Source organism: Chrysemys picta, chromosome 5 (genome assembly GCF_011386835.1).
Source record: "Chrysemys picta bellii isolate R12L10 chromosome 5, ASM1138683v2, whole genome shotgun sequence".
NCBI classification, from domain to species: Eukaryota; Metazoa; Chordata; order Testudines; family Emydidae; genus Chrysemys; species Chrysemys picta.
This window is the reverse complement of record NC_088795.1, coordinates 136,548,084-136,574,454: the sequence shown is the minus strand read 5'-3', so window position 1 is coordinate 136,574,454 and position 26,371 is coordinate 136,548,084. Positions and strand designations below refer to the sequence as shown.

At 44.8% G+C, this 26,371-nt stretch overlaps 1 protein-coding gene across 11 annotated transcripts in view; it reads left to right on the top strand.

Annotated features, from left to right (window-relative positions):
• The window catches only part of SLC4A11 (solute carrier family 4 member 11), a 252,289-nt gene that overhangs the window by 158,935 nt on the left and 66,983 nt on the right, over positions 1–26,371 (top strand). For all 11 annotated transcript variants that reach the window (XM_065597279.1, XM_065597278.1, XM_065597281.1 and 8 more), the window contains exons 7-8: positions 15,482–15,605; positions 22,042–22,248. In XM_065597279.1, coding sequence (XP_065453351.1) covers positions 15,482–15,605; positions 22,042–22,248 — 331 coding nt within the window. The remainder of the gene's footprint in view (positions 1–15,481; positions 15,606–22,041; positions 22,249–26,371) is intronic.

Sequence of the window (26,371 nt, the reverse complement as noted above, 5' to 3'; positions counted from 1 at the left end):
AGCAAGGGCAGTTTAGGTTGGACATTAGGAAAAACTTTCTATCAGGGTGGTTAAGGAGTGGCATAATTTGCTTAGGGAGGTTGTGGAATCTCTGTATAACCTGCTCTTAAAAATCTCCAATGATAAACACCTGTCAGGGATGGTCTAGATAATACTTGTCCCTTTCATTGAGGCAGGACTTAGACTAGATGATGACCTCTTGAGGTCCCTTCTAGTCCTATGATTCAATCTTCCAATCTACCATCAGTTTTTAGGTGGCCTGCCTGCTATTTGGTGAAGTCGGGGAGTGCTTGCACCCAGTTTCGTGCTATCTGTAGGCCTTGCTGGAGCCCTAGGCATAATTGACAGTGTGAACCAAAGGCTGTGAATTCGAGTAGGCCTGGCCTTGACAAAATAATACACTAGATATTGGCTACCCATGTAAGCACATTCCTGACCTGAGAGGATGGTACAGGAACACCTACCCAGCGTTCTCAGGTAACTATGTAAGCACATTCTTAAGAGATGGTGCAGGAACACACTGACCCCTCGTCAGGTAAGAATGGGATGATAGGACAATGGATAAGGATGTTTTGCTTGAACTAACAGGCACATGGATAAGGGTGGTAACTATCAACATCTGGAGTGTCATACGGAACTTGTTTGTATCAACGTATAGAAGGAGAAGTCATAGGAGGGGCATCTTTGTTCCGCCTAGGGAACAAGCTCCTGGTGTACTGACTCAGCAGGTACTTTGTCAAGGGCATACATGTGTTAGTGTACCTGTAGCTCCTATGAGGCGCTAGTACTGTGCTTTGTCGACAATAAACCTGGCCAAATGCCTTCGCCACCGAACCAAGCATGTGTTTTTTTCCTATGAATAACGCCAAGGTCTGCTGAATTAACGTGCTGCGCTGTCTGCTAGTGTCGCTGATGTCGGAGCTCCAAGAGCAGCACGCTGCCAGCGGTAACAACACTGCAGCATCAGCAACAACATTCCACTGCACTCACAACACTATCCTGTGGAAGATTGTGTTGAATTCTATTCCCCCTCCTGTAAACGAGTGTCCGAAGATGAGTAAGCTTGCGAGGAGTGTCAGGAATAAGTACTCTAAAGCGGGGCAGGAATCATGGTAGGAGGCTTATTTGCGAATGAGTTGGGAAGGATAATAGAATCAATGAAGAATCAATTATTCTACTGGGAGACTTCACCACTGAAGGTTTTCTGTGCTGAAAATTTTGTCCTGTGGATTTTAGTTTCCATTCTGTTCTAGGACTGTACCTACCTAAAGCTGCTGTGCGTGACCCAAACAGGTATTAAATACTTAGACCAAAGTTGTTGAATTTTTTTAATTGACCGAGTCTTCAGAGGGACTGTCTTCTTGAACATTTCAAACATTTTAATTCAACCATATTTTGTGTATGTGAAAGAAAAATCTGTTTAATATGTTCCTTTAGTGGCAATAGTCTCTTTTCCCATCCTGGCATCAATCAGCTAGCTGAAGGTGTATTGTTGAAGGCTTTCAAAAACAAATTCACTCCCAGTCTGTGGACAATCATGGAAAATTTCAGCCCAAGAAACCAACTTGTCAGAAAGCTGTGAGCAACTGAAAACTGAGCTTTATAGTGAAAGCATACAGTCCTGACATAAGCAGCAGGTATCATCAAGCATCCGCCACAGTCACTTATGACATGCCTATTTGGACGTGTTCATAGCACAAGTCACTTCATAACAAAGCACTGATCAAAGGCGAAATTGTGGTACAAATGTTCTGATTAATTAAATACATACGGTTTTATGACACAAATTCATGCTTTCTCTTCTACAGAAGGCAGCCCTAAGAGTTGAATAATCATGTGTGTGAGTAATACTTATTTCCGTGGCAATCAGGATTTGAAAAAATAAGCTTGTAACCCAAAGGTTTATAGTGCTATTATCCACAGTTTTCCTTATTTCCTTCTCCCTTTGTGACTCTAATTAAAAGAGAGGGAGGAAGGTTATGAGGGAAAGAAGTGGATGAGTTGTGCACTATAATTATATCTATTATTTTACTCTATTTTTGCTGTAGCTAGTGTAGAAAAGCTTTTAATAGAGCTATATTTTTAGAGCATATGCCTTGCCTGAAGAAAAATTACAATTCACTTCACTTGAGCGGAAGATTTGTCCGGGAGAATAATCTGTTTTTCCTGTAATATTAATTGGAAAATAACCTAAAATAAATCTTTTGCCATTGTTCTTCTGCAGTGTGTCGTTCCTCACCCTGACCCTCAGCTATCCTTTAAACTGACACTGCTGTCTTTCTTTTTTCCAAAACTGTATTTATTTCTCATTTCTATTGCTGGAGTGAGAGTAAGACTGAATGAGGCAGGCATTGTGCATAATGATACAAGTTTATGTTAATTGTTTAAAACATCTAAAGCAAATGAAAGGATGGTGATTGGAGTAAGAATTTAAAAGCTTAACTAAGGAAAACATTCAAGATCTAATGTAAATCCCCCAAAATAAGAAAAGTGAAGTTTAACTGAACCCTTTTCTTGCTGTGCTTTGGTACAAAATCTTGCAGTTGAAAAATATTTGTAGATAACCTTTTAAATTCATATCTGCAAAAACTGACTGCACAAAATATTCCTAGCAAGAGAGGACACTTGGTCTACTTCGGCCGTGTTTGTTCTGGACTCTGGGGGGGGGGGGGGATATGTCTTCTCTCTGCCTCTCCTCCGAATTCCTCTAATTCGAAGAGTGACGAAAATCAAACAAGCTAAAGCCAAAGTTATTCTGATTATCCAGACCTGATCAAAAGAACAGTAGTTCTCCGATCTACTGCAACTATCTGTCTCTCCCCACAATTCCAGATCTATTGACCCAGCAGAGGTGTCGGAGTTGCCGTCTGAACCCAGACTCTCTCCACTTGACAGCATGGGCCATAGGACTTTGAGAGATCTTGAACTGTCCTGTTCAGACAAGGTACAGGAGATTCTATTGAACTCTAGGAAGTATTCAACTTGCCTGTGTTACGATCATAAGTGGAAAAGGTTCTCTTTGTGAGTAATCAACAATAACATGAAACCCAACTTGAGCTCCTGTTCAGTCCATACCAGAGTACAAATGTAATTTGAAACCTCCATATTGTTAGTAAAAGTACATCTCGCAGCCTTCTCTTGTTCTTTGCTGCTTAGTCCAGCGAAAGACTCTGTCCAGCCACAATCTGAAAAAAGATTTTTGAAGGGGTTAATGAACATCTATTCTCCGGTTACAGAGCCCATGTCTACGTGGGATCTTGGTCTCATACTCATTCAGCTCATGAACGTTCCTTCGAACTCATGAAAGAATGTTCCCTGCTTCATTTGTCAATTAAAACAGCCTTTATTGCAGCCACAGAAGGAGAGAGAGCTTCAGGATCTCATGGTGAGACCCGCTTTTACAGTTGTTCGCAGAGATAAAGTTATCCTTTGTTTGCATCCAAAATTTCTCCCCAGACTGTTAACAGAATTACATCCTAACCAAACTTGCCATAGACCTCACTCTCGCTCACAGAGAAAGCTAATCTACCTACCTTGGGTGCTAATAGAGCTGTAGATTTCTATTTGAATGGGCCTATGAAATACAGGAGACGCCCTGTGTGACACAACACAGCCGCATTCGTTTGAGTACTCATTTTAATGTGGGTGCGGCCTCTCGGATGCACCAAGTTCATAGGCAGCTCTGGACTGGCTCTTTGCCCCATGTGACACTTAGGGTATGTCTACACTACCCGCCAGATCGGCAGGTAGTGATCGATCTATCGGGGATCGATTTATCGTGTCTAGTGTAGACGCGATAAAATCAATCCCCGATCGCTCTGCCATCGACTCCGGAACTCCACCGCGGTGAGAGGCGGAAGCAGAGTCGACGGGGGAGCAGCAGCGGTCGACTCGCCGCCGTCCTCCTGGCCAGGTAAATTGACCTAAGATACGCCAACGTTGCGTATCTTAAGTCGACCCCCACTCCCTCCAGTGAGACCTAGCCAGAGGCTCACTGGTGGTTCACTATGCTGTGTCAGCAACTCTTGTCAAGCCTGACACACTCACTACACCTTACACCCTGTTGTCATAATCTGTACCTAAAAGGTGTCTCACGAAATATCATGTGCAAACTGGTAACACGCTGGTCAGGAATATTATTGCATGATGTATGAGTGGGTGTTGTATGGAGAATTCTAAGTATGTGCTGGAAATACGTTCTTAAAAGGTGTTTTGTAGGCAGGGCTTAAGTCACCTCATCCTAGACAAAGGAATGGTTCTGTCTGCTTGAATGGGTCTCCAGTGTAAACTGAGCAAAGGGAGATAATGAAGGTACCTTTACATAAAAGGTAAACAAAACCATCAAACTAATGAGTGGAGGAGATCACCACAAACTGTCACGAGAGCGGGAGGAGACTGCAAAAATTAACCTGGCTCCAAGCAAGCTGAGCCCCCAGGAGGGCTTCCTGACGTTGAAAACAAAGATAAAACTTCAAGGATATGAGCAGAGAGGAAAAGCCATTTTTGGCATTCCTCACTTGAGGAGTCAGAGAAATGAAGCACTTTGAGCTCTGTATGTTGGGTCCTGGCTAAAGGACAGGCCAGCCAGGCTGGAAAAACGACCGTGGTGAGAAAAACTTCTTTGAACAAAAGACTCTGGTTTGTTGTGTTTTAGCTTTAGAAGCATTATTTTTACTTCTGCTTGTTTGTGACCGTTTCTGTCCTTATTCCTATACTTGATATCACTTAAATTATGTCCTTTTGCTAATAAACTTTTTACGTTGACCATAAACCAACTCAGGGCTTTGATTGAAGTGGGGGGTTTGTCAACCCCCCCTGAAGTGAATTAGCTGCTTATTACCATCTCTTTAAAGGAGCAGCGAACTTGATATGGTTTTGTGGGTGCTACAGTAAGAAGGGCAAAGAAGGGTGGTTTGGGGGGAGAACTGGGGGCTGGAAGGGTTGTTGAGGTTCCCCTGTAAAGAGTAACTGGGCGGTGGAAGCCAGGGGGAGATCCGTGTGTTTGATACCAACAGCCAGCTTATATGAGACCTGAATCAAAGCTGCACAGCAAACAGGCACTTAGGGTAACAGAGCAAGGGGGAGGGATAGCCCAGTGGTTTGAGCATTGGCCTGCTAAACCCAGGCTTGTGAGTTCAATCCTTGAGGGGGCCACTTAGGGATCTGGAGCAAAATCAGTACTTGGTCCTGCTAGTGAAGGCAGGGGGCTGGACTCGATGACCTGTCAGGGTCCCTTCCAGTTCTAATATATTATTATTATTATTATTATAAGTGGTGATTAAACCCCTTACTGGTCTAGGTTGAACCCCAAAGCATGTCACCAGTATCCATGCATCTCTGGAACAGTTTAAAAGAACTCCTCTGTACCTATTGCACTCTGTCTGGCAATCTGAAAGGGTGTGTGCCAATTTGAACGTCAAAGTGAGCAGGAAGGCAAGATACTTTACAAACCGAGCAGCTCAACAGTCTCTGAAGTACATTTATTTTCCAGTTCAGATGACTTAGGATGCTGTTCTTCAGGGCAGGAGCTCTACCAGAGGTCAGTGAGCTAAACTATACACTGCCTCAGTCAAGGGTGGAATAAGTCTTGTTAATTCGCTCACTAGCCTATTTGCTGGAAGCTGGGAATGGGTGACAATCACTTGATGATGACCTGTTCTGTTCATTCCCTCTGGGACACCTGGCATTAGCTACTGTCGGAAGACAGGATACTGGGCTACATGGACCTTCGGTTTAACCCAGTAGGGCCATTCTTACATTCACTGAGTTTACTACATACAGAAATCCACTGCACTGTTTCTCTGCCACTTCGTGCTTGTTTGAAATAGGCAACGGCTTGTGTTGCCTTCTAGTTTTTGTTAGAACAGAAGTCTTCAGTCAGTCTTACCAGGTGGTGTGTCTGAGAATTCCTGGATAGAGTGGCCTGTTAGATACTAGACACAGAAACCAGAGTAAATAAGAGATTTTGTCAAAATCTGGTTGGTTGGTTGGTTGTTCTTGCTTCACTCTTGCATTTGGCAGTGTTCTCATAGGAGGTGATTTGCTGGGGACTTAAGGCTGCAGGAGAGGCAGTCCCCAGCTAACAGATCCTTACTGATGTGATGTAGTCTCATACTTCCATGCAAGTAGAAATCTGCATTTTGAGTGCATCCATGAGCTTGAGACTTCTGAGCCAGTGGGGATAACTTTTGGGACTGTGGTCATTGACAGCACCCTTCTGTCAAAAAGCCCTTCCAAAGATTGTCATCGGTCTGAAAATAAAGGGGCTGATCTGGGTAAGACCTCTTTTACAATGTACTATCGTTCTAAACCAGATCTCATCCCTGAAATACATGAGTGTCTAAATGTTTTTTCTGTCTCATAGGAGCCAGTTGATTTTGATAGTGAATTCAAAATATAGTGTAGTGGACCTTCTCCCAAAACTGGGGGTCAGGAATTAATCTAATCCCGGCTTGTAAAAGGTGCCCTGCTTTAATGGGAGCTTTGAGAGGCATTGGGTCTCCTCAAGTCTCCCCTACATATTATCCCCCTCTATGTCCAGCCAGCTAGCTCCTCCATGCCCCTGAGGTTAAGAGATAGATCATGCTCTGTACCTGTGTAGGTTCACATACTAATACTTACTTACCTCCTAGGACAATGATGAGGCTTAATTATCCAATGCTTAAGAAAGAATTTGCCATATAAGTTATTAATATAGCAGCAAGCAACAGCCTGCAGATCTTTCCTTGCATCTCTGTCCTTGATGTTCTTGTTGGGATGATTCTTGAATAACCCCTATATTTTTATATGGGTTATTTAAAAGGAATTCTTCATAGCATTTTTATTAACTTGAAGCAATGTTGGCACCGAGCTATTCCTTTCTTGCCAGGATACAGTTCCTATTTTTAAAAGGGCTGAGTTTGGAAAAGTCAGACCATGAGGAGGCAAATGTCAAGTTGTGGAAGAGCCATTTCCTTTGATTGCATTTATAAGGCACATGAAAGATTTGTTTTGCAATTGTTCGGTTGATTTGATAAAGCTCTCATGACTAACGAAGCAAAGGAATAATCTTTCAACAAGATGGGAGTGTAGCTTGATATTTGCTTATTCTAATATATTAATTATGTCATCATAATGGTCCCTCTGGAGGAGCTAACTCACTCAAACTCCCAGGTAGCATTTTAAAACATGATGCATGAGGCTATTTTGGATGCTGATCAAAACTGCTGTACAAACAATAATAACTTTTAAGAGTAGTAAATAATTTTTCAGTTTTAATGTCTGTAATTAATCATAGCATGGGACACTGATGTGTCTCTGCTTCATCACCGAACATAACTAGGAACGTGGATTGGATTTTGCACATTTTTAAAAAGTAATGATTAGTCTGGACTCCAAAGAATTTCTCTGTTATTGTCTTAAAGTTACAATGAAAAATCCCTCTCATTACTATTTTAGATTTAAAAATAGCACATTTTCAAATCTGAGATGTTTAAAATACAGTAACCGGTGCAAAATTATGCCTAATAATAACACAATGCATCGTTTTTAATCATGAAATGTACTCTTCCACCATGTTTGTTCCTTGACAGCTATCTATTTTTCTGTAAAAAGAAAGGCTCCTTTAGAGGAATGATTACGGGACTTTATTCTATTAATGAAACCCTGTGAATACAAGTGCCTTTGCCCTCATGCTTACAAGAGTAAGCTTTCTAACGTTCTTAAACACCTATTTTTTCTGTATAATAAGTCTGCAGCCACCATAATCAGCCTTGCTTGTGTAGTTCTGGTTATTCCTTTGCGCACAGGGATGTTGTGGAACCTTTCTCCGCCTTCAATTTACTTTTCCATTCAAGCTGTCAAGTCAAAAACCTTCTTGACCAATAATTTAACTCTCCAAAGATGAATTATTGGTGATTGAGGAGATGGTCCAATTTCTGCTGTGGCCAGTCCTTCCTTGCATTCTGTTCTGTAGACATTCTTTTTGATGGTGACAGGTAAGGATGGGATCTATTTTCACCTGGATAGCCCACCAGGAGAGGTTCAAGACTAGATCAAGAAGCAGGTCTGTGGGACTGGGTATTCTAGTACATTACCAGATATTCCTCTTGGCAAAGTGTCAATAAAAGTCTAAATGGACCTTCCAAGTTGTCAAGACTGCGTCCCTCACAAGTGGTTCTGGTCTCAGAAGGTTTAAGACTTGATATATCATGCTTGGGGCATTGTTTTCTTAGACGTATCTGCAGTGCAAAAGAACCAAAATGTTGCTGTGCTACTCTAGGACAGGAAAAGGTTAGCTGGCTAGCTCTAATGAGCAATCATGGTTCCATTTTTCTTACTGGTGAAAGTAATTAATTTCCTTTCTTGACCTGATGAGATTGCTTGTTTTTATTTCTGATGAGTGTGTATATCTTAAACATTAATAATTTGTGTGAGAAATGTCTGTTCTTGCTTAGATAAGGTCTTCAGCTGGCGTGAATCTCTGTATCATCAGCGAAGTGGAGTTATGCCAGTTCACGCCAGCTGAGGACCTAGCCTCTTGTCTTGAACGCTGCTTTAAATGTAACTTTTAAAAAAAGAAATATATTGGGCAGTGATGCAGAAATGAGACCTGTAATTTAAAGAGCCTTTTATGAATACCGTGCTGTTAGAGAACATGGTATTACGGCATCGTCATAAATAAGGCCTGGTATTTAAACACAGTGAATCATTTCATCTGGATCATTTTGTCCTGACTGCATTTCAGCCCAGTCTTTTATTTAGAGGGCTTTCACAATTTAAAAATGGTAAAGTGTCAGTGAATGCTAGTGTTCATGTGAGGATAACTGTAGTGTTAATCCAGGGAGCTTGGGGAAGGTTATAGCTGAAAGGTCTCTAGTGAAGCAGAGCGACAGACAGACTAGCTTTAGGGATCATGTTGCTTTTTCTTGTAGCATAATACAGTGGTCCCCAAACTGTGAGGCGTGCCCCCTAGGGGGGCATGGAGGAACATTCGGGGTGGGGGGGGCGTGGCAAAGCCCAGGCCAGCCCCCTAGAGGGGCGGGGAGGGAATGCCACCCAGCCCCACTCTGCCCCCAATTCTGCTCCGGCTCCTGGCCACAGACCTGCCCCCAGCTCTGGCCCCGCCCTTGGCCCCTGACACCCAGCCCATCCATGACTCCTCAGCCTGACTCTGGCCCTGCTCCCAGCCCTGGCTCCTGACAGTGTCTGGGGGGGAAAGGGGGACGAGATAAAGAGTTTTGGGACCACCGACATAAGGGCTTGTCTACACACGGAAGTTGCACCTGTTTCAATCAGGTTAAACACTGATTTCGTTAAACCCCTGCCAAGACACTTACATCATTTTAACATTTGTATAGCTCAGGGGATGGCAAACTTTTTGGCCGAAGGGCCACATCTGGTATGGAAATTGTATGGCAGACCATGAATGCTCATGAAATTGGGGGGGTGAGGGCTCTGGGGTGGGGCTGGGGTTGAGGGGTTTGGGGGCAAGAGGGGGATCAGGGCTGGGGCAGGGGGTTGGGGCACAGGAGGAGGTCGGGGTGCAGGTTCAGGGCGGCGCCTACCTTGAGCAGCCCCCACAAGCAGTGGCATGTCCCCCCTCCAGCTCCTACACCGAGGCGCAGCCAGGCAACTCTGTGCACTGCCCCGTCTGCAAACGCCACCCCTGCAGCTCCCATTGGCCGTGGTTCCCAGCCAATTGGAGCTGCGGGGGTGGCGCTTGGGGCAGTGGCAGTGTGTGGAGCCGCAAGCCCCAGACTGCACTATGCAGCAGGAGCTCAAGGGCCAGATTCAAACGTCTGATGGGCCGGACGCGGCCCACAGGCCATAGTTTACCCACCCCTGGTTTAGCTTGTATCAGTAAACTTACCAACACATGTTAAACTAATAGAAGACAGGCTGAAACAGATTTTAAGTGCCCACACACATGGCTGAAATAAATCAGTAGATAAAATCACACCTTGAATTCAATGGTGCAGTTTTGGGTGTAGACTATTGCTTGTAAATTTCCTCCTACGGTGCTGGAAGAAATCCCAAAAGAGTTCTATTGTTGCATGATATTCATGAAAGGTGAATGTGCTAGACTTCGAAGTCCTTTAGCCACAAAACAGGTGTAGCATGGATAGTGACCATGCAGGCTTTCCCATTGCCCACTGATATACTCAGTGTTGCCAAATCTCATAATCTGATCATAAGTCTCGTGATATCTGAGAATTTCATTTTTTATTTCTGAAATTAAAGTTAAGTTTTCATGGCTCCTGAAAAGAGCTGGACTCAAGTGGAGCCTAATGGCTAACAGGCTGGACAACAAAGAAAAAGCCTCTTTATTTTTTTCAATAAAATCTTCTGACGCTGCGGGGAGGCTCAAATTTTTGAATGCCTTGGACTGGCTGTACTGATTACTTCGCCTTTTGATTTGGAAGGTCCCTTTTAGGAGTGAAAAGGTCTCACTAAATCAACTAAATCAAAGTGTGGTCTTTTTGCTAAGAGAGCCTCTTGTGATGGTTAGATTTGTGGAGTGGTCATCTGAATTGAACTGAAGTCACCTATTCAGTTCTAGTAGGTTTACTTAATAACTATCCTATTGCAATAACCTAGTCACTCCCCTCTGCTGCTGTATTTTAATGGGTTTCCTACAGGCAAAAGTCTTAATACTCGGTTAACTCTTTGAGCTATCCAATCAACTATTTTGGCTTCTAGTTCCAAAATCCACATGTAGTACAACGAATTGTGTAACTAACTGTGTACATTGGTTTTTGTGCTAAGAAATTAAGATCGCAGCCCTTAATTGGAAAACTGTTAAACAACGAGACTATAATTTGCTGTTCATCAGCTTGGTAGTCTTTTAGAACAGGCCTTGGTTAACTTTATTTTGCATGTTCTCCCGTTTTGACTTTTTTTCGTTCTTAAAGGAATACTAGATAGGTTTAAAAAAAAAAGTAAATCTGAAAAGTTTCCAAAAACCATTTGGAATAAATCAGATCAAATTGAATGTTTTTAAAGAATCCATCAGTGAGTCATTGACTATGAACTAAGCATAAAATAACTCATTTGGATGGAGTTATCGTAACATAGTGCAAGTCCCATGGGCGTACATGGCACTATTCTGGCTTAGCACAAGGAAGTTATCTTGTTCTGGTTCAAGAAGCTATTGGCTTTTAACATGCATTCTGACTTGGCAGAACAGTGTGTCATTATTTCATTGCTGGGCATTGTCTAGCTTTTCACTGACAGTCCCACGAGGGAATTGTTGATGTCAGTCTGAGTGTCATTCCAGTGTCATGGCTCATGTTTAATGTGAGATTTTCTTTTTGGTTCATATCATCTCCTTGCTTTTATTCCATCTTTTTCCATCAACCACTTCAGCTCTTTCATCAATTCACTGGCTTGTTGGCCTGGTATCCACAATGGTGTCCTGGCAGGAAGAAACTTCTATGTTACTGAAGGCTATTTTGCAAAGAGAAGCTAACCAGTATCAACTGTTAATCCCAGTGCCTGACTCAATAGGCATGACCTCTTCTTCTAACCATACTACATCCATACAATGGTCACCATTTAGACAAAGTCAACAGTTACCCCACCCCAGTATATACCATAATTGTTCCCTGTTCTAAGTCTACCATAATGTGTTTACTCTTGATATATGTTGACTTTTTGATGGTGACCACTGAAATTTTGTGTACACATCAAACTTGTAAGCTTCATACTGAAAAGTGAGAGAGCTGCGTGTGTATATGTGTGTGTGTGTGTGTGTGTGTATATGTGTGTGTGTATATATGTGTGTGTATGTGATATATATATAAATAAAAATAATATGAGGAAGAGGTTGAATGCAAATATTTTGCCTGCAGTCAATGCCTACAATAATTTATTCAGCTAATGATGATGGTTAGGTTGAGTGGCAGTGGAAGATTGCTGTGTGTGTGTGTTTTGCCTGAAGAAAATTAAAACTTTCAGAAGACTTGGAGCCATCAAGCTCTGTACATTGTTGTCCGAGTAGCTGCATGATCTTACTATTGTTAATCATCTTTCTCCGACATATAGCCTCCTGTAGATTGGAATACACAAATGTAGTATCATGTTTCAAATTAGGCTCTGATCTTGCATTGAGAAGCATATGCTCCTGCGTAGAGCCCCAAGCATGCCTTAATGTAAGATCAGGGCATTGTACTGTAGGCAACTTGGAACAGAGATAGCGTCTTCTTAAGAGTTTGTTCAGCACTTTGCACAATTTGGCCAGGATCCTGATTGAGGCCTTTAGCCACTGCCGGAATACAAATAACTTTCAGAACTCCAGGCGAATCTTCCTTTTTAAAGAACTGCGTTAATCACTGAGCTCAAAGGCTAAGGAATGAAAGTGTTGACTCAGTGAGCAAACGGAGCAGAATACAAGAGGGTAGATTTTGCTAACAGTGCATTAACTGTTCACCTCTCCATTCATGCATGAGGTTTTACCAATTAATATGGGTGAAAGTAAGATGACCTAAGATGTTGGACAACTTGACAGATATCCTGTCAGTCCCGAAGCTCTAGAAAGTCCCTGTGCTTACCCTAGCTATCTTGCTGAATTGGAACCCACAATTGACAACACAATTTGGGTACATTCAGGCTCACCCACCTCAGTGACTCTAGATTAAGATTGATTTCAGTTTGCTGCAAATTGTGGAATTCAGTTTTAACTCTGTTTTCATTTGGTCCCTGTTGGAAAGGTTTATAGTAGATTGTTACCAAATGTGTCCTTTAGTAACTGTAACCTTCAAATAATTGCCACTCAAGAAAAGACTGCATATAAACAGATTGAAAAGTGTATGGATGCATGCACTGAACTTTGAATAGGTTTATTTCTATCCCGAGGTGATGTGTGGATTTTCAGTTATGAGTCTGATTCACGTACAAAGGGGAATAAAGGGAATGTAACTAATACAGTATAAATATGTGAAATCCTGCACCCTTCCATATATTCTGTATTGTGCAAATAATAAAAGGAACGTAACCATCCCTTGCATCAAAATGAGCATGTCTAACAATAGCCTGTCAGGTTGTTAACTTGCATAAATCAAGTAACTTAATTATCACTGTCCATCAAAAACCTATTCACTAGTAAAATGCCTCATATGGATACACTTACAAGCTAACTATTCAAGCCTGTATGGAAGAATTATTAATTCAGCTCTGGTCTGTACATTCCCTTCTCTCCAAGTCATTGCTATTGGCATGTCATTTAAGCTGCTAATTAAGGTGATAAACTATGTTAAGAGAAAGGAAAAGCAAGACTGGACCAAAGTACTGAAGCCCTGTCCACATCCTTTAATTGCTAATAGTTAATTTGGCAAATATTCACCTGAAAAAAGCAATGATAATAACAAAAACAACAAGGAGTCAGGTGGCACTTTAAAGACTAACAGATTTATTTGGGCATAAGCTTTTGTGGGTAAAAATCCACTTCTTCAGATGCATGGAGTGAAAATTACAAATGCAGGCATTATTATACTGACACATGAAGAGAAAGAAGTTACCTCACAAGTGGAGAAACAGTATGCCAATACTGGAATGGGTTACCAGCACTGGAATGGGTTACCTAGGAAGGTGGTGGAATCTCCTTCCTTAGAGGTTTTTAAGGTCAGGCTTGACAAAGCCCTGGCTGGCATGATTTAGTTGGGAACTGGTCCTGCTCTGAGCAGGGGGTTGGACTAGATGACCTCCTGAAGTCCCTTCCAACCCTGATATTCTATGAATACAATCAGGGTGGATGTGGTTCACTCCCAATAATTGATGAGGAGCTGTCAATTCCAGGAGAGGAAAAGTTGCTTCTGTAATGAGCCAGCCACTCCCAGTCCCTATTCATGCCCAAATTAATGGTGTTAAATTTGCAAATTAATTTTAGTTCTGCAGTTTCTCTTTGAGGTCTCTTTCTGAAGTTTTTTTTGTTCAAGTATGGCCAGGAGCGGCACCAGGGTTTTTGCCGCCCTAGGCGGGGGTCCTTCCGCACTCCCGGTCTTCAGCGACAATTCTGTGGCGGGGGGTCCTTCCGCACTCCCGGTCTTTGGGGCACTTCGGCGGCGGGTCCCGGAGCGCGGAAGGACCCCCCGCCGTAGAATTGCCGCCTCCCAAATCCTGCTGCCCTAGGCGACCACCTTGGTCGCCTAAATGGAAGCGCCGGCCCGGAGTATGGCTACTTTTAAATCTGTTATAGAATGTCCAGGAAGTTTGAAGTGGTCTCCTTCTGGCTTTTGTATGTTAATAATGATAATAACCAGTAACATAATCTTGCTGATATTTATTACATTAAAAATAACGTGAACTCTCATGTTGCAAAATCAAGCATTGCAATTAGGATGGAGTATCACGGTTGTGTGCTATTCACCCCAATAGTGAAATTATCATGCATTATCTGCCCCTGTGTTTCTAAAGAGCTGTAACGTGTATTAGCAGAATAATTAGCTGTGGTTTTATTGGTAGTGTGGTGGTGTTATCCGATGTCTGGCCTAGACTTGGTGTGTGATGTTGGACAAGTCACCTTGCTTTGCCTCAGTTTCCCCCCTGGTAAAATTGTGAGAATTATGGCTACCCACCTACCCACCTTGCCAGCGTGTTGTGGTAGTTGAAGTAAACAGCAAAGAGAAACGACTGCTCTTCTGTGATGCCTCCAATGGCTTCCAGGTTTTAATAAAAAATGTTTTGTTTTTAACATTAGAAATTTCAGGTTCTGGCTTCTCTTTATTGGAAGTCTTGTCAATCTTTGAAAGATCTAAATGACTGCTTAATTCTTCAACAACTTTCCTCTCTCTAATGGCCCTGGGAGATTTCCAACTCAAGTTTCGTCACTGAGCAATGATATCACCATTTTGGTCCTCTGAAGGCTGTCGGACTTGTCCAGCAAAAAAAGGGAGGTCAGGACCGGATATTTGTAATGTATTTAAAAATAATCCAAACCAACCAAACAGGGAGGGGAAACCCTCTTGAAAACAAAAACAAATAGAGGCATCTGCTAAAGAAGGAATGAGAGAGAGAGAAGCAATTTATTTATTGGCTTTTATCTTTAAATTGTTTGCAACGGCACTTTGAGACCCTAGATGAATGGATCTATGGAAGTGCAAAGTACTATCTATTCATTATTCTTTTTTAAAAATAAAGGGTGAGCCTTCTAGCTAGAACTCTGTGCAATACTGAAAATGTAGGGCAAGTTCTATAGCAGCTGGGACAGGATGACGCAAAGTAAGGCCCCAACCTTGCCAGCTACTCCGTGAGCAGGGCCCTGCTGTCAGAGTGCCTTTCCCACTGAGCAGCTCCCAGGATTGAGGCCTAGAAAGGAAGGAAAATCACTGCCATTAAAATGCCATTTTTGTCTTTTTACAAACAACAATGTTTAAGCCACCTGTTTTCACCCATGCATGTTGTATCATAGCTAGAACGGGAATATTTAAAACCTTCATTTGGCAGGAGGGAGAGTGTCTTGTGTATTGTCTAACCTAAGCCATAATATTTCCATCTCGCTTGACAGTTGCACTATAAAGTCTCTTCAGCGACGTCATGTTTGCATCAGCCGCCTGGAGAGGCCTCAGAACTGGGGGGAGAACTCCTGTGAAGTGAGATTTGTCATCTTGGTTCTTGCGCCTCCTAAAATGGTGAGTGTTTCTCCATCATTCACTCTTGATGCCTCAGAATGCTTTTCTGATCGTTCTCTCGTGGAGCTGTACCGGGGTGCATGACCACCCATTTTCTAGATGCAGCAGGAAGAGAGCAGGACTGAGGTCACCGCGGTGGTTGTCTGCCCACATCTCCTTCTGACTCAGCAGCGAGCACAAGGTATAAAATTATGACAAATGACTTTCCGGTTCCCCAGGCTCCTGCAGTCTCATTATAGAGTAGAATGGCTTCCTAGTTAGCGTTGGAGCCGGAGCCTGGCATAGTCTGTAAGTCTGACTATGACTGATCGCGTATCATAGCTCTTGCCTCAATGTGTAGCCTATACCAATAGGCTATTTGCTAGGTAAAGCATGGGTATAAGTTAAGGTAGGGTTACCATCCGTCCGTATTTCCCCGGACATGTCCGGCTTTTGCGTCTCTAAATAGCCGTCCGGGAGGAATTGGTAACAAGGTTAAAATGTCCGGGTTTTTTTCTCCCTCGCCTCCCTCCCTCCCTTCCATGCAGAGTGTGGCTGCTGATTGGGCGGCTAGGCCGATTGACCCACTCCCATTGGCCTCCAGCAGCCAGAGCCCTCCCCTGCTCCCCCCTCCCTCTCTCTGTAGTCCTCTGTAACACACAAACAGACCCACGTGGAGCCAGAATGGTAAGGGGAGTGGGGGTGCGCAGTTAGGGAGCGGGGGAGTGTTGGATGGGTCCCCAGCCTCCACCTGCCACCCCCCCTCCGTGCATCCCCCCCTCGGTGGGTCCCCCATTCCTGTCTGCCTGCTGGCTCTGGCAGTACATGCAGACAACTGCTGTCTGCTGCCCCTGGGTCCTAGTGCCCCCATCCACTAATGGGAAGACAGGCTGCCCTTACCCTGCCCTTCCACCCTAGCCCTGAGCCTCTCCAACACCCCAAACCCCCCAGCCTTCATCCCCACACACCCTAATCCTCTGCTCCATCCCTGAGCCCCCTCCTGCATCATGAACCCCTCATCCCCAGACCCACAGCCCTCACCCCTGCATCCCCTCCTATCCCCAAACTCCCTCCCAATCCCCCTCCCTCTTCCCACACACCCCCTCCTGCCCTCAAACTTCCTCCTAAAGCCTGCACCCCCTCCCTTTGCACCGCCTCTCACCCCCAAACTCCATCCCAGAGCCTGCACCCTCACCCCCTCCTGCACACCCACCCCCTGCCCCAGCCCGGAGCCTGCACCCAGCACCCAAACTCTATCCCAGAACCTGCACCCCTCCTGCACCCTAATCCCCAGCCCAGGACCTGCACCCCAGACCTCCTCCCCCCACCCAAACCCCCTCCCAGAGCCTTAGGCAGGTGGGGTGGGGGGTTCTGGGCACCACCAAAATTTCTACAACCCTGCCACCCATGCGAGTGGATAAGGGTCAGGGCAGTCAGGGAACAGGTAGGGTCCTGGGGGGGGGGGCAGTTAGGGTAGGGGGTTCTCAGCAGGGGACAGTCAGGGGACAAGAAGCAGGGGGGGTTGGGGTTCTGAGGGGAGCAGTCAGGGGGTGGGAAGTGGGAGGGAGTGGATGGGGCGGGGCTAGGGCGGGGCTTCCCCCCCCCCCCCCCAGTGTCCTCTTTTTTGTTTGTGGAAATATGGTAACCCTAGTTAAGGCAGTAATGTAATGAGCCTGCAAGGCCTGTAAGACAATAGCTTAGCTAAACAAGGCCTAAGGCTCAAAAGCCTTAGCATAAGTAGCTAACCAGAAGTAACCCTAGATTGGTGATACTCAGACCTCAGTGGTTCTGGAGCCAAATTAGTGATCAACATTACCCAAAAGATCCACAATCTTGTGAATTCTTTGTTTTATTTACTATAGTATTACAGATTCGTATTTAAACAGTATGACGGGAAGTCTATATTATTCTCACAGCTAATAAGTTAATAACTTAATGCAAGTTAATAATTGGTCAGTAACATAGTAAAAGCATCCTGATTGGTTAATAACTTAGACTGGTTAATAATTGAATCACACAGCGTTTTAATACCATGGGCTGCAAAGAGCGACAGGAGACACATTGAAGAGCCACTTGCAGCTCTTGCGCCTCGGTATCATTGCCCTAGATCACAACATAGAATGCTGTAATGACTAACCCGCAGACAGGTAACCACAAGATGCTAGTTTAGCCCAAGATGGTATATTTTAAGGTGGTAACCTCCGCTGATGTCTGACAACCATGGTAACTAATTAACGTACACGCTAATTAGTGTCAGGTAAAAGCTCTCTTAACCTATGGGAGAAAGGCACGCCAAGCTTAGGAGGGTGACGAGATACAAATAAGGAGAAGGGGAGGAAACCCCTCCTGAACATGCTATAGGCATAGGGGCGTCTGCATAACACATTATACAAGTGGTCTCCAGGCCTGTGTGCCTTGGGAGATGCCAGGATGATGAGCGGTGGTGATGAGGAAGGTGGTGATAGTCATAGATTTTAAGGTCAGAAGGGACCATCATGATCGTCTAGTCTGACCTCCTGCACAACGCAGGCCACAGAATCTTACCCACCCACTCCTGTAACAAACCCCTGACCTATGTCTGAGCTATTGAAGTCCTCAAATCGTGGTTTAAAGACTTCAACGTGCAGAGAATTCTCCAGCAAGTGACCCGTGCCCCACGCTGCAGAGGAAGGCGAAAACCCCCCAGGGCCTCTGCCAATCTGCCCTGGAGGAAAATTCCTTCCTGACCCCAAATATGGCGATCAGCTAAACCCTGAGCATGTGGGCAAGACTCACCAGCCAGACACCCAGGAAAGAATTCCCTGTAGTAACTCAGATCCCACCCCATCTAACATCCCATCACAGGCCCTTGGGCATATTTACCGCTAATAGTCAAAGACCAATTAATTGCCAAAATTAGGCTCTCCCATCATACCATCCCCTCCATAAACTTATCAAGCTTAGTCTTGAAGCCAGATATGTCTTTTGCCTCCACTGCTCCCCTTGGAAGGCTGTTCCAGAACGTCACTCCTCTGATGGTTAGAAACTTTCATCTAATTTCAAGTCTAAACTTCCTGATGGCCAGTTTATATCCATTTGTTCTTGTGTCCACATTGGTACTGAGCTTAAATAATTCTGCCTTCTTTTGGTTAGGCTAAACAAGCCAAGCTCTTTGAGTCTCCTTTCATAAGACAGGTTTTCCATTCCTCGGATCATCCTAGTAGCCCTTCTCTGTAGCTGTTCCAGTTTGAATTCATCCTTCTTAAACATGGGAGACCAGAACTGCACACAGTATTCCAGATGAGGTCTCGCCAGTGCCTTGTATAACGGTACTAACATCTCCCTATCTCTATTGGAAATACCTCGCCTGATGCATCCCAAGACCACATTAGCTTTTTTCACGGCCATATCACATTGGTGGCTCATAGTCATCCTGTGATCAACCAATACTCCGAGGTCCTTCTCCTCTTCTGTTACTTCCAGCTGATGAGTCCCCAGCTTATAACAAAAATTCTTGTTATTAATCCTAGGAGAAAGTTAATGACTAATGCTTCAGGTTGTTCTGCAAGGGTAGCCTGAGTGTATGGGTGCACAGGCCCTCATTCGGTATGAGCTGTCTCTACCTAGTTGGGTTGGAGTGTGTGTAACTTTGCTAACTGTGTTAATAAGTCTGTTGCAGATACAGAAGGTTTTTCCCAAGTCGGAGTGTTGCAACCGTGCATGTTGGGGTTCCCAACTGAACGGTAATTTTAATAATACTGGCCGTGATCTTGGGACAAAGACCTACCAAATCTCAGTGTGTTAATTGGGAATTCTTAGGTCATCAATATAATTAATATGCAATCAATAGATCAGGCAACAAATGCACTGTCCTACGGGAGATCTGAGCTCAAGTTCTACTTGAGGATCCCAACTGTTGGGCCAGCGGAGCTGAGGTTCTGAAGTGATGGACTTGTGGGGGCATGAACCAACTTGGGAACTGTGATACCCCCTGCTGGTTAAACTAGAAATCTGCACCTTTCTCCCACTTCAAGTTGTTTAGCCCCACTCTAGCCATACTAGGTCTGTCCGCAGGGTAGAGGTGGCCTTTTGGAGAAGGGAGGATGGTTCAGTACTTAACGCACTGGCCTGGGACTTGGGAAACCTAGGTTCAAATCTCTGGTCCACTGCAGACTGCCCGATCTTGGGCAAGTTACTTAGGTCTAGGTTTTAAAAGGTGTTGCTGAGCTCAGCATTACAATGCCTAACTGATTTGGAAGCCTGATACTCTTTCTTTTTTTTTTTTTAAAGGATTTAGGCACTTAGGAGGCAAAATCCCCAGTTGAAAATGAGACTTGGATACCTAAATCAGCTAGGCACTGCAATGCTAGGCATGGCAATGCCAAAATATCTTTAAAAATCTGGGCCTTAATATCTTTGCCTCAGTTCCCCTTCTGTAAAAATGGGGATAATAGTGTTTCCCTATTTCGCAGGGGTGTGTGAGGAGAAATACATTGAAAATTGTGAGGCGCTCAGCTGAGGGTCATAGAAAGAGAGCTGGGTTTTTTTGAGCATTTATGTCCAGACTGATTCTGCTGTTTCTGCCTTAATTTTTTTTCATTTTTTTTAATATAAAAATGCTTTGGGCGCCAATCACATTGGGGTCTGAAAACTGTACAGACTAAAAACAAACATACAGATGTCGCCCATGGAATGCAGCAAACAAACTGAGCCCACTCCGCTGTATTGATTTCCTTTTTCAATATATACAAACTGTGTATTCCTATAGAGTCAGCAACGTGCTAAGGGAAACCCAGCTGCTGCAGGGAGCAGTGTCAGTGACTCAGTAGGGGGCACTCTTCCCTCAGAGTCCGTACCGACCTCAGTACCCTATGGCTGTGGTGCAGAGAGTGATGCTGGAGGCTAGGGGGTGCTGGGCACTCCATGACAGATATGAAGATAACTCCCAAGGCGCACACGGTACAAGTGGACAGCGTACAAATAAAGGAAAGGGAATGGGAACAGTAGCAGTGTGACTGGTAAAGAAAAGCCATGTGCTAGTCTATGATTTTGTTTTGTTTTTTAAATGAATTGATCTACCAAGCCCTAAGTACATGCTGGGTACAGTTGCTAAAATAATAAACTCATTGACAATATCGAACTAAATCGCCTTGAGAAATTGTCTGGAAAATAGCATAAAATTCACACCCCAGTCTTTCCATGATGATGGTGAGGATGAAAAAACTGATTAGTTCAGACTCCCTTGCCTTGCCCCGAATCGATTTCCTTATCCAAACAGCTCTCTCTCGCCTCCCCGCCGATTCCCACCCATGCCGCAAAAGCCTGAGTAGTAGTGTTGGTGGTGTTTGTTCTGTTGTGTATTACACTAGCCCCATCCGGAGTCCATTGTGCAGTACAGTCATGAAGTAAAGAGCCCGGCCTCACGGAGTTTACAGTAAGTCTTAACTCCCTTCTGTCGATGTAGCAGACTTGCAGACCAATGGAGCGCTCAACCTAGAACAAACCATCTGCTGTCTCTAGATGTTTAAATCTACGAAGTGCTAGCGATAGGGTCTCGGGTGATCTCAAGCAATATGCAGGGTCTTTTTGATAGTTGGGACACAAACTCTGTCTGTAGGATTAAAATGAAGACGTTGTGCAGTGCTTGCAATCTAAAGTATTCTACATCTGTGCTCCTGAGTGGTGCACCAGAAGAGCCCTGAATGCTTTGCCAATGTTAATTAAAAAATCACCTGCCAATCTCGCTTATCTAAATGACTATCAAAATTCACCACAAAATGAAAATATAAAAGCAATGACTATGTTTGTGTTATAGCCAAACAATACTGTTCCTGTGAGGCTTTGGAGCGCTTCAGGAGGAGATTGGATAGTAGGGGGCGTTCAGCACATGAAGGATAAAGGGGGTTGAAGTATTGTGAAGTAATCCTAGGGTGTTTCCTCCTCCCCCCCAAAAAAATATCTGTGGAATATACTTCAGAAATCACCTTAATCTAATGTTTCCTACGAGACTTGGTCACGGTAGTCTTTAACCTTCTGGATGTAACTTTCAAAACCTATGTCTTGTCTTTGAATCTAAAGTTCTACAGCAATTCATTGAGACGAACCTACAACTGACACATCCCTAACATCCCAATGGACTTTGAATCAGTCTCCGAATGCTAAAATCTATATTAACGTAATGTTGTGCTTGAGACTGCAATGCACAAACCAGATCACCTTTCCATATTCCCCTGTAAGAAATGGTCTCTCAGCACCAAAGCCAGGCTGGAAGCATTTACTTGCTCTTCCTGCCCTGATTTGGGTGTTTGTGCTAGCAGTGATTTCAGGGGAAGTGTGGAATCTTATGTTCTGGTCTTGACAGGCAGGTGAAAGAAGATTGGTGTTTTGGGTGGTATTTATTTTGTTTTGAAGTTTTACAGTTTTTAAATAATTTAAGAGTTTTTTGTTATGATCCCTAATCCGCATTTGTTTTCCTCAGAAAAGTACGAAAACTGCCACCGAAGTGGGCCGGACCTTCGCCACGATGTTTTCAGATATAACTTTTCGGCAGAAGCTTCTAGAAACAAAAACCGAAGAAGAGTTTAAAGAAGCCTTGGTACATCAGCGCCACCTGCTGACGGTGGTGAATCAGAGACCCTCAGCAGTGAACGAGGGGCACAAAACACACAGCCACAAGCCGCTCAAGGTAGGGTGAGAAAAAGTCTAAGTCCTGGCTTTCCACTGGTGTTTCTGTTTAAGTAAAGCACAGGAACCTGTGATTATTCATAGGCTTGAATTAGCCCTAGTTATATATTAATGAGCTTATGCATCTCAGTCCTCAAAACAGACAACTGGGTTAGGTCTACACAGCTGCTGGGAGCGAATCCCACTGCCCAGGTTGACTGACTCATGCTATCAGGGCTTGGGCTAGTGCGCTAAAAATAGCTGTGTAGACGTTGGTTTGACGATCGGGCTTGGGCTCTGAAGCACACCCTACTCCTTAGGCTTCAGAGCCCGAGCTCCAGCCTGGGCAGGAACGTCCAAATTGCTGTTTTTAGCACACTAGCAGAAGCCCCGCTAGACTCGCTCCCAGCAGCTGTGTAGACACACCCTTCGTGTCACCGCCAGCTAGTTCTGCTAAAATGTTCTGGTTTTTTATGCCGTTTAACTGAATCTCTTTTGCAACAGTGAAAATAGGGTAAAAAGCACTATTGTGCCTTTTTAATACCTGATAAATGCAATGAATCGTGTGTGTATGTATGTATGTGTGTGTATGTGTGTATATATATCTATATCTATATCTTCATGTTACAACTTCCCTCTGAAAATTAAAGGAAAACCCTTCATATGATCATGCTTAATGAGGGCTAGGATGGATGGGTTATTATAAGTTGCCAAAGAGAGGCAAATGTACTTAAGCATCCTCAATTGGGATGATAGCAAGTCTGTCTCTGAAGAACCTTAATCTTTACTCGGGTGGTCATCACTTGTACCAACTTTGATCTGAGGGTTTCTTGGCTCCTCTGCAGACTAAAATCCCTTGGAAAAGCGGCATCTCTTAGCAAGCATGCTGCATCTCCGCTTTCTCTTCTGGAGCTCCCTTAATGTCATCCTTGCACCCTGTCTGTTCACACACAGGTTTTATTATCCAAGCTGAAAAGCTGCACATCTAAAAATAAATTGGTGCATGCCACTTCTAATCTCCTACTCTTTTCCCTAGACTACAAGTAATGTGAAGCTTTGAACAGCCTACTGTGTTCAGAGTGGAAACTTTCATCACAAATCCATGTTTTGGCGAGTTTTCAGAGTTTAAAACATAATGGTTTAGGACTAAGTAAAGAGCACAAAGGGCAGCCTGCCTGCCTTTTCTTACCTTCATCCCAGTCCTCTGCATTTGAAGCATAGAATCCCTTCTTCCAGAGACAAGTCTATAGTAGGTGACTCCTGAGCTCATCTAAACCCCATTCACCCTGGGGTTCAGGTTTGCAGAACCAGTTTAAAACACTTCTTTAAGCTGGTTACAAGTGATTTGCAGCAGTGTTTTCTTTCAGTGCAGGTTTAACCCTTTGATCCCTTTCCTCTGAAGCCATTTCTGTAAACACTGGGGCATGTCACAGTAGAACACCACAGCCTCTGGGTGAAAAGTTTAACGAGACCAGCGGTATGTCTACGCTGGCAGAGTTACAGCCCCAGCAGTTACAGCACCACTCAGAGAGCGCTGAAGGGAAACCGCTGTTTTGTGTTCACACTGTCAGTTGCCGGCGCAATAGCGTGTTCACACTTCTGGCACTTACAGCAGTATTCGGAGCGGTGCATTCTGGGCAGCTATCCCACAGAGCATCGCTTCCTCTTTTGCTGCTAAGAGTTGTGGGAAGGCGGCGGGGGGCCCTATCCCAATGCCCCGTAATGCATTGCTTCGCATCCCAGCAATCCCTGTGCTTCTGTCTGCATTTGATGCCATCTTTCAATGGTTTGTGTACTGCGTGCTCTGCCTCTCTGGGCTGCAGGAATGGATCCCGCACTGTTGACCGACATGCTGCTCGCTCTCACTAACACATCACGAGTGGCAGTGGAGTTATTCCTTAAACTACAAAGGCAAGAGCAGTTGAACATTGATCTCGCCAAGTGCAGTAATTATGACAAGAGATTGCTTGTGGCATTCATGGAGGTCCTGACCACAGTGGAACGCCGCTTTTGGGCTCAGGAAACAAGCACTGAGTGGTGGGATCACATCGTGGTGCACGTCTGGGATGTAGAAAGGCTGAGGAATGAGAAAAGCCACGTTCATGGGACTGTGTGATGAGCTCGCCCCAGCCCTGTGACGCAAGGACAAGAGAATGAGAGCCACCCTGTCATTGGAGAAGCGCTTGGCGATTGCTCTGTGGAAGCTGGCTACTCCAGACTGCTTCCGGTCGGTCGCTAACCAGTTTGGAGTGGAAAAGTAGACCGTTGGACTCGTGTTGACAGAAGTGTGCAGGGCCATTAATCGCATCCTGCTCCGAAAGACCGTGACTCTGGGCAACGTCTGTGACATTGTGGATGGCTTTGCACAAATGGGCTTCCATAACTGTGGAGGGGCGATAGATGGCACGCATATTTCAATTCTGGCACCAGACCACCTAGCCACTGAGTACCTTAATCGGAAGGGGTATTTCTCAATGGTTCTCCAGGTGCTTGTGGATCACCGTGGGCTTTTCACAGACATTAACGCAAGCTGGTCCAGAAAGGTGCATGACGCACGCATCTTTCGGACCACTGGCCTGTTCAGGAAGCCGGAAGCAGGGACTTTCTTCCTGGACCAGAAGATCACCGTAGGGGAAGTCGAAATGCCTATTGTGATCCTGGGAGACCCTGCCTGCCCCTTAATGCCGTGGCTTATGAAGCCATACACGGGGCACCTTGACAGCAGCAAGGAGCGGTTCAACAACAGGCTGAGCCAGTGCAGAGTGGCTGTTGACTGTGCTTTGGGCCGTTTAAAGGCCCACAGGCACTGCCTGTATGGGAGGCTGGACCTGGCCGATGACAATATTCCTGTGCTCATAGCCGCGTGCTGTACACTCCCTAATATTTGTAAAGGGAAGGGTGACGCTTCACTCGGGGCTGGACTGCTGAGGCTTAGCGCCTGGAGGCTGAGTTTGAACAGCCAGAGACCAGCGCGGGGCCATAAGGATCGGGGATGGCTTGAGGCAAACATCGGAAGCTGAAAGCTACTAATATTTGTTGCTATGCTCGGGAGTGCAGTGCTTGCAATGCTAGGAGGTGATTGTGATTGGTGCAGATGATGCGCTATGAAGGTGTAAGAAAATTGCCTGTTGCTTTTCAGAGTTCTGTTTGCTTTCAATTAACGGGATAAAGATTTGTTTTCAAACCAAAACAATTTTTATTAAAAAAACAACCACCCGAGGAGAGAGACAAACAAAAAAAACGCACTGAGAGGGATGGGGGAAGGGAGGGTCCCAGGACTGTTAATGATTTGTGTATGTCCTTCTCCTTTGGAGCACAATGCAGCGGGTACTGTACTTCAGCAGGGCTAAATTGCAGATGGCTGGGTGTCGAGTGCAGTGGGTACTGGGAGTCTGCAGGGCTGGACTGTGAGGGGGGAGGAGTGGAATGCCGCGGGTAGAGATTAAAGCCAGGACGCTGATAAGTGTGTTGGAGGTGTCTGGGGGGGTGCATGGGAAAGAGTTTTTTGCGACAGTGGCTGCAGGGGAGGGCGGGCGCAGAGCTGCTCGGTTTGCAGTGCTCGTAGCGCCTGGAGCATGTCTGCTTGGAGCTCCATAATGTTTAAGAGCCGCTCCGTGGCTTCATTCTGGCGTGCCGCGTTCTCCTTTCGGTCCCTCTTCTTGCTGTCCTGCCACTCCTTCAGTTCTTGATTTCTGGCTGTAGAGTCCATCATGACATCACGCAGAAAGTCCTCTTTAGTTCTTCATGGCTGCTTTCTAATTCTGCGCAGCCGTTCAGCCGGCGTTAACATAGAGGGAGGCTGGGCTCCCAAGGTCATATCTGTGAAGCCAAATTGCAATGTTTTACAGAAGCAGTATTGGTTGCAATAAATCAGAGACCACTGATTTAAAACACAGCCACTATTCACATACCTGTCACTAACTGGCTGACCCCAGGCAAGCACATATGAGCCACAAGACCCCCAAAATGGTGAGTAACCTCAGGGGCAGGGGAAATCAGTGTTCCAGGACCGTACTGTACACTGGGCATGTGGCTCTTGGAGAGAGGCAGCATTGGGGGGGGGGGGGCTTATAATCATTCCTGTCCCCATATTTTTCCACAGGCTGTGTTCATTATGGAAGATATCTCGCTGCTGAGGGCGAGCA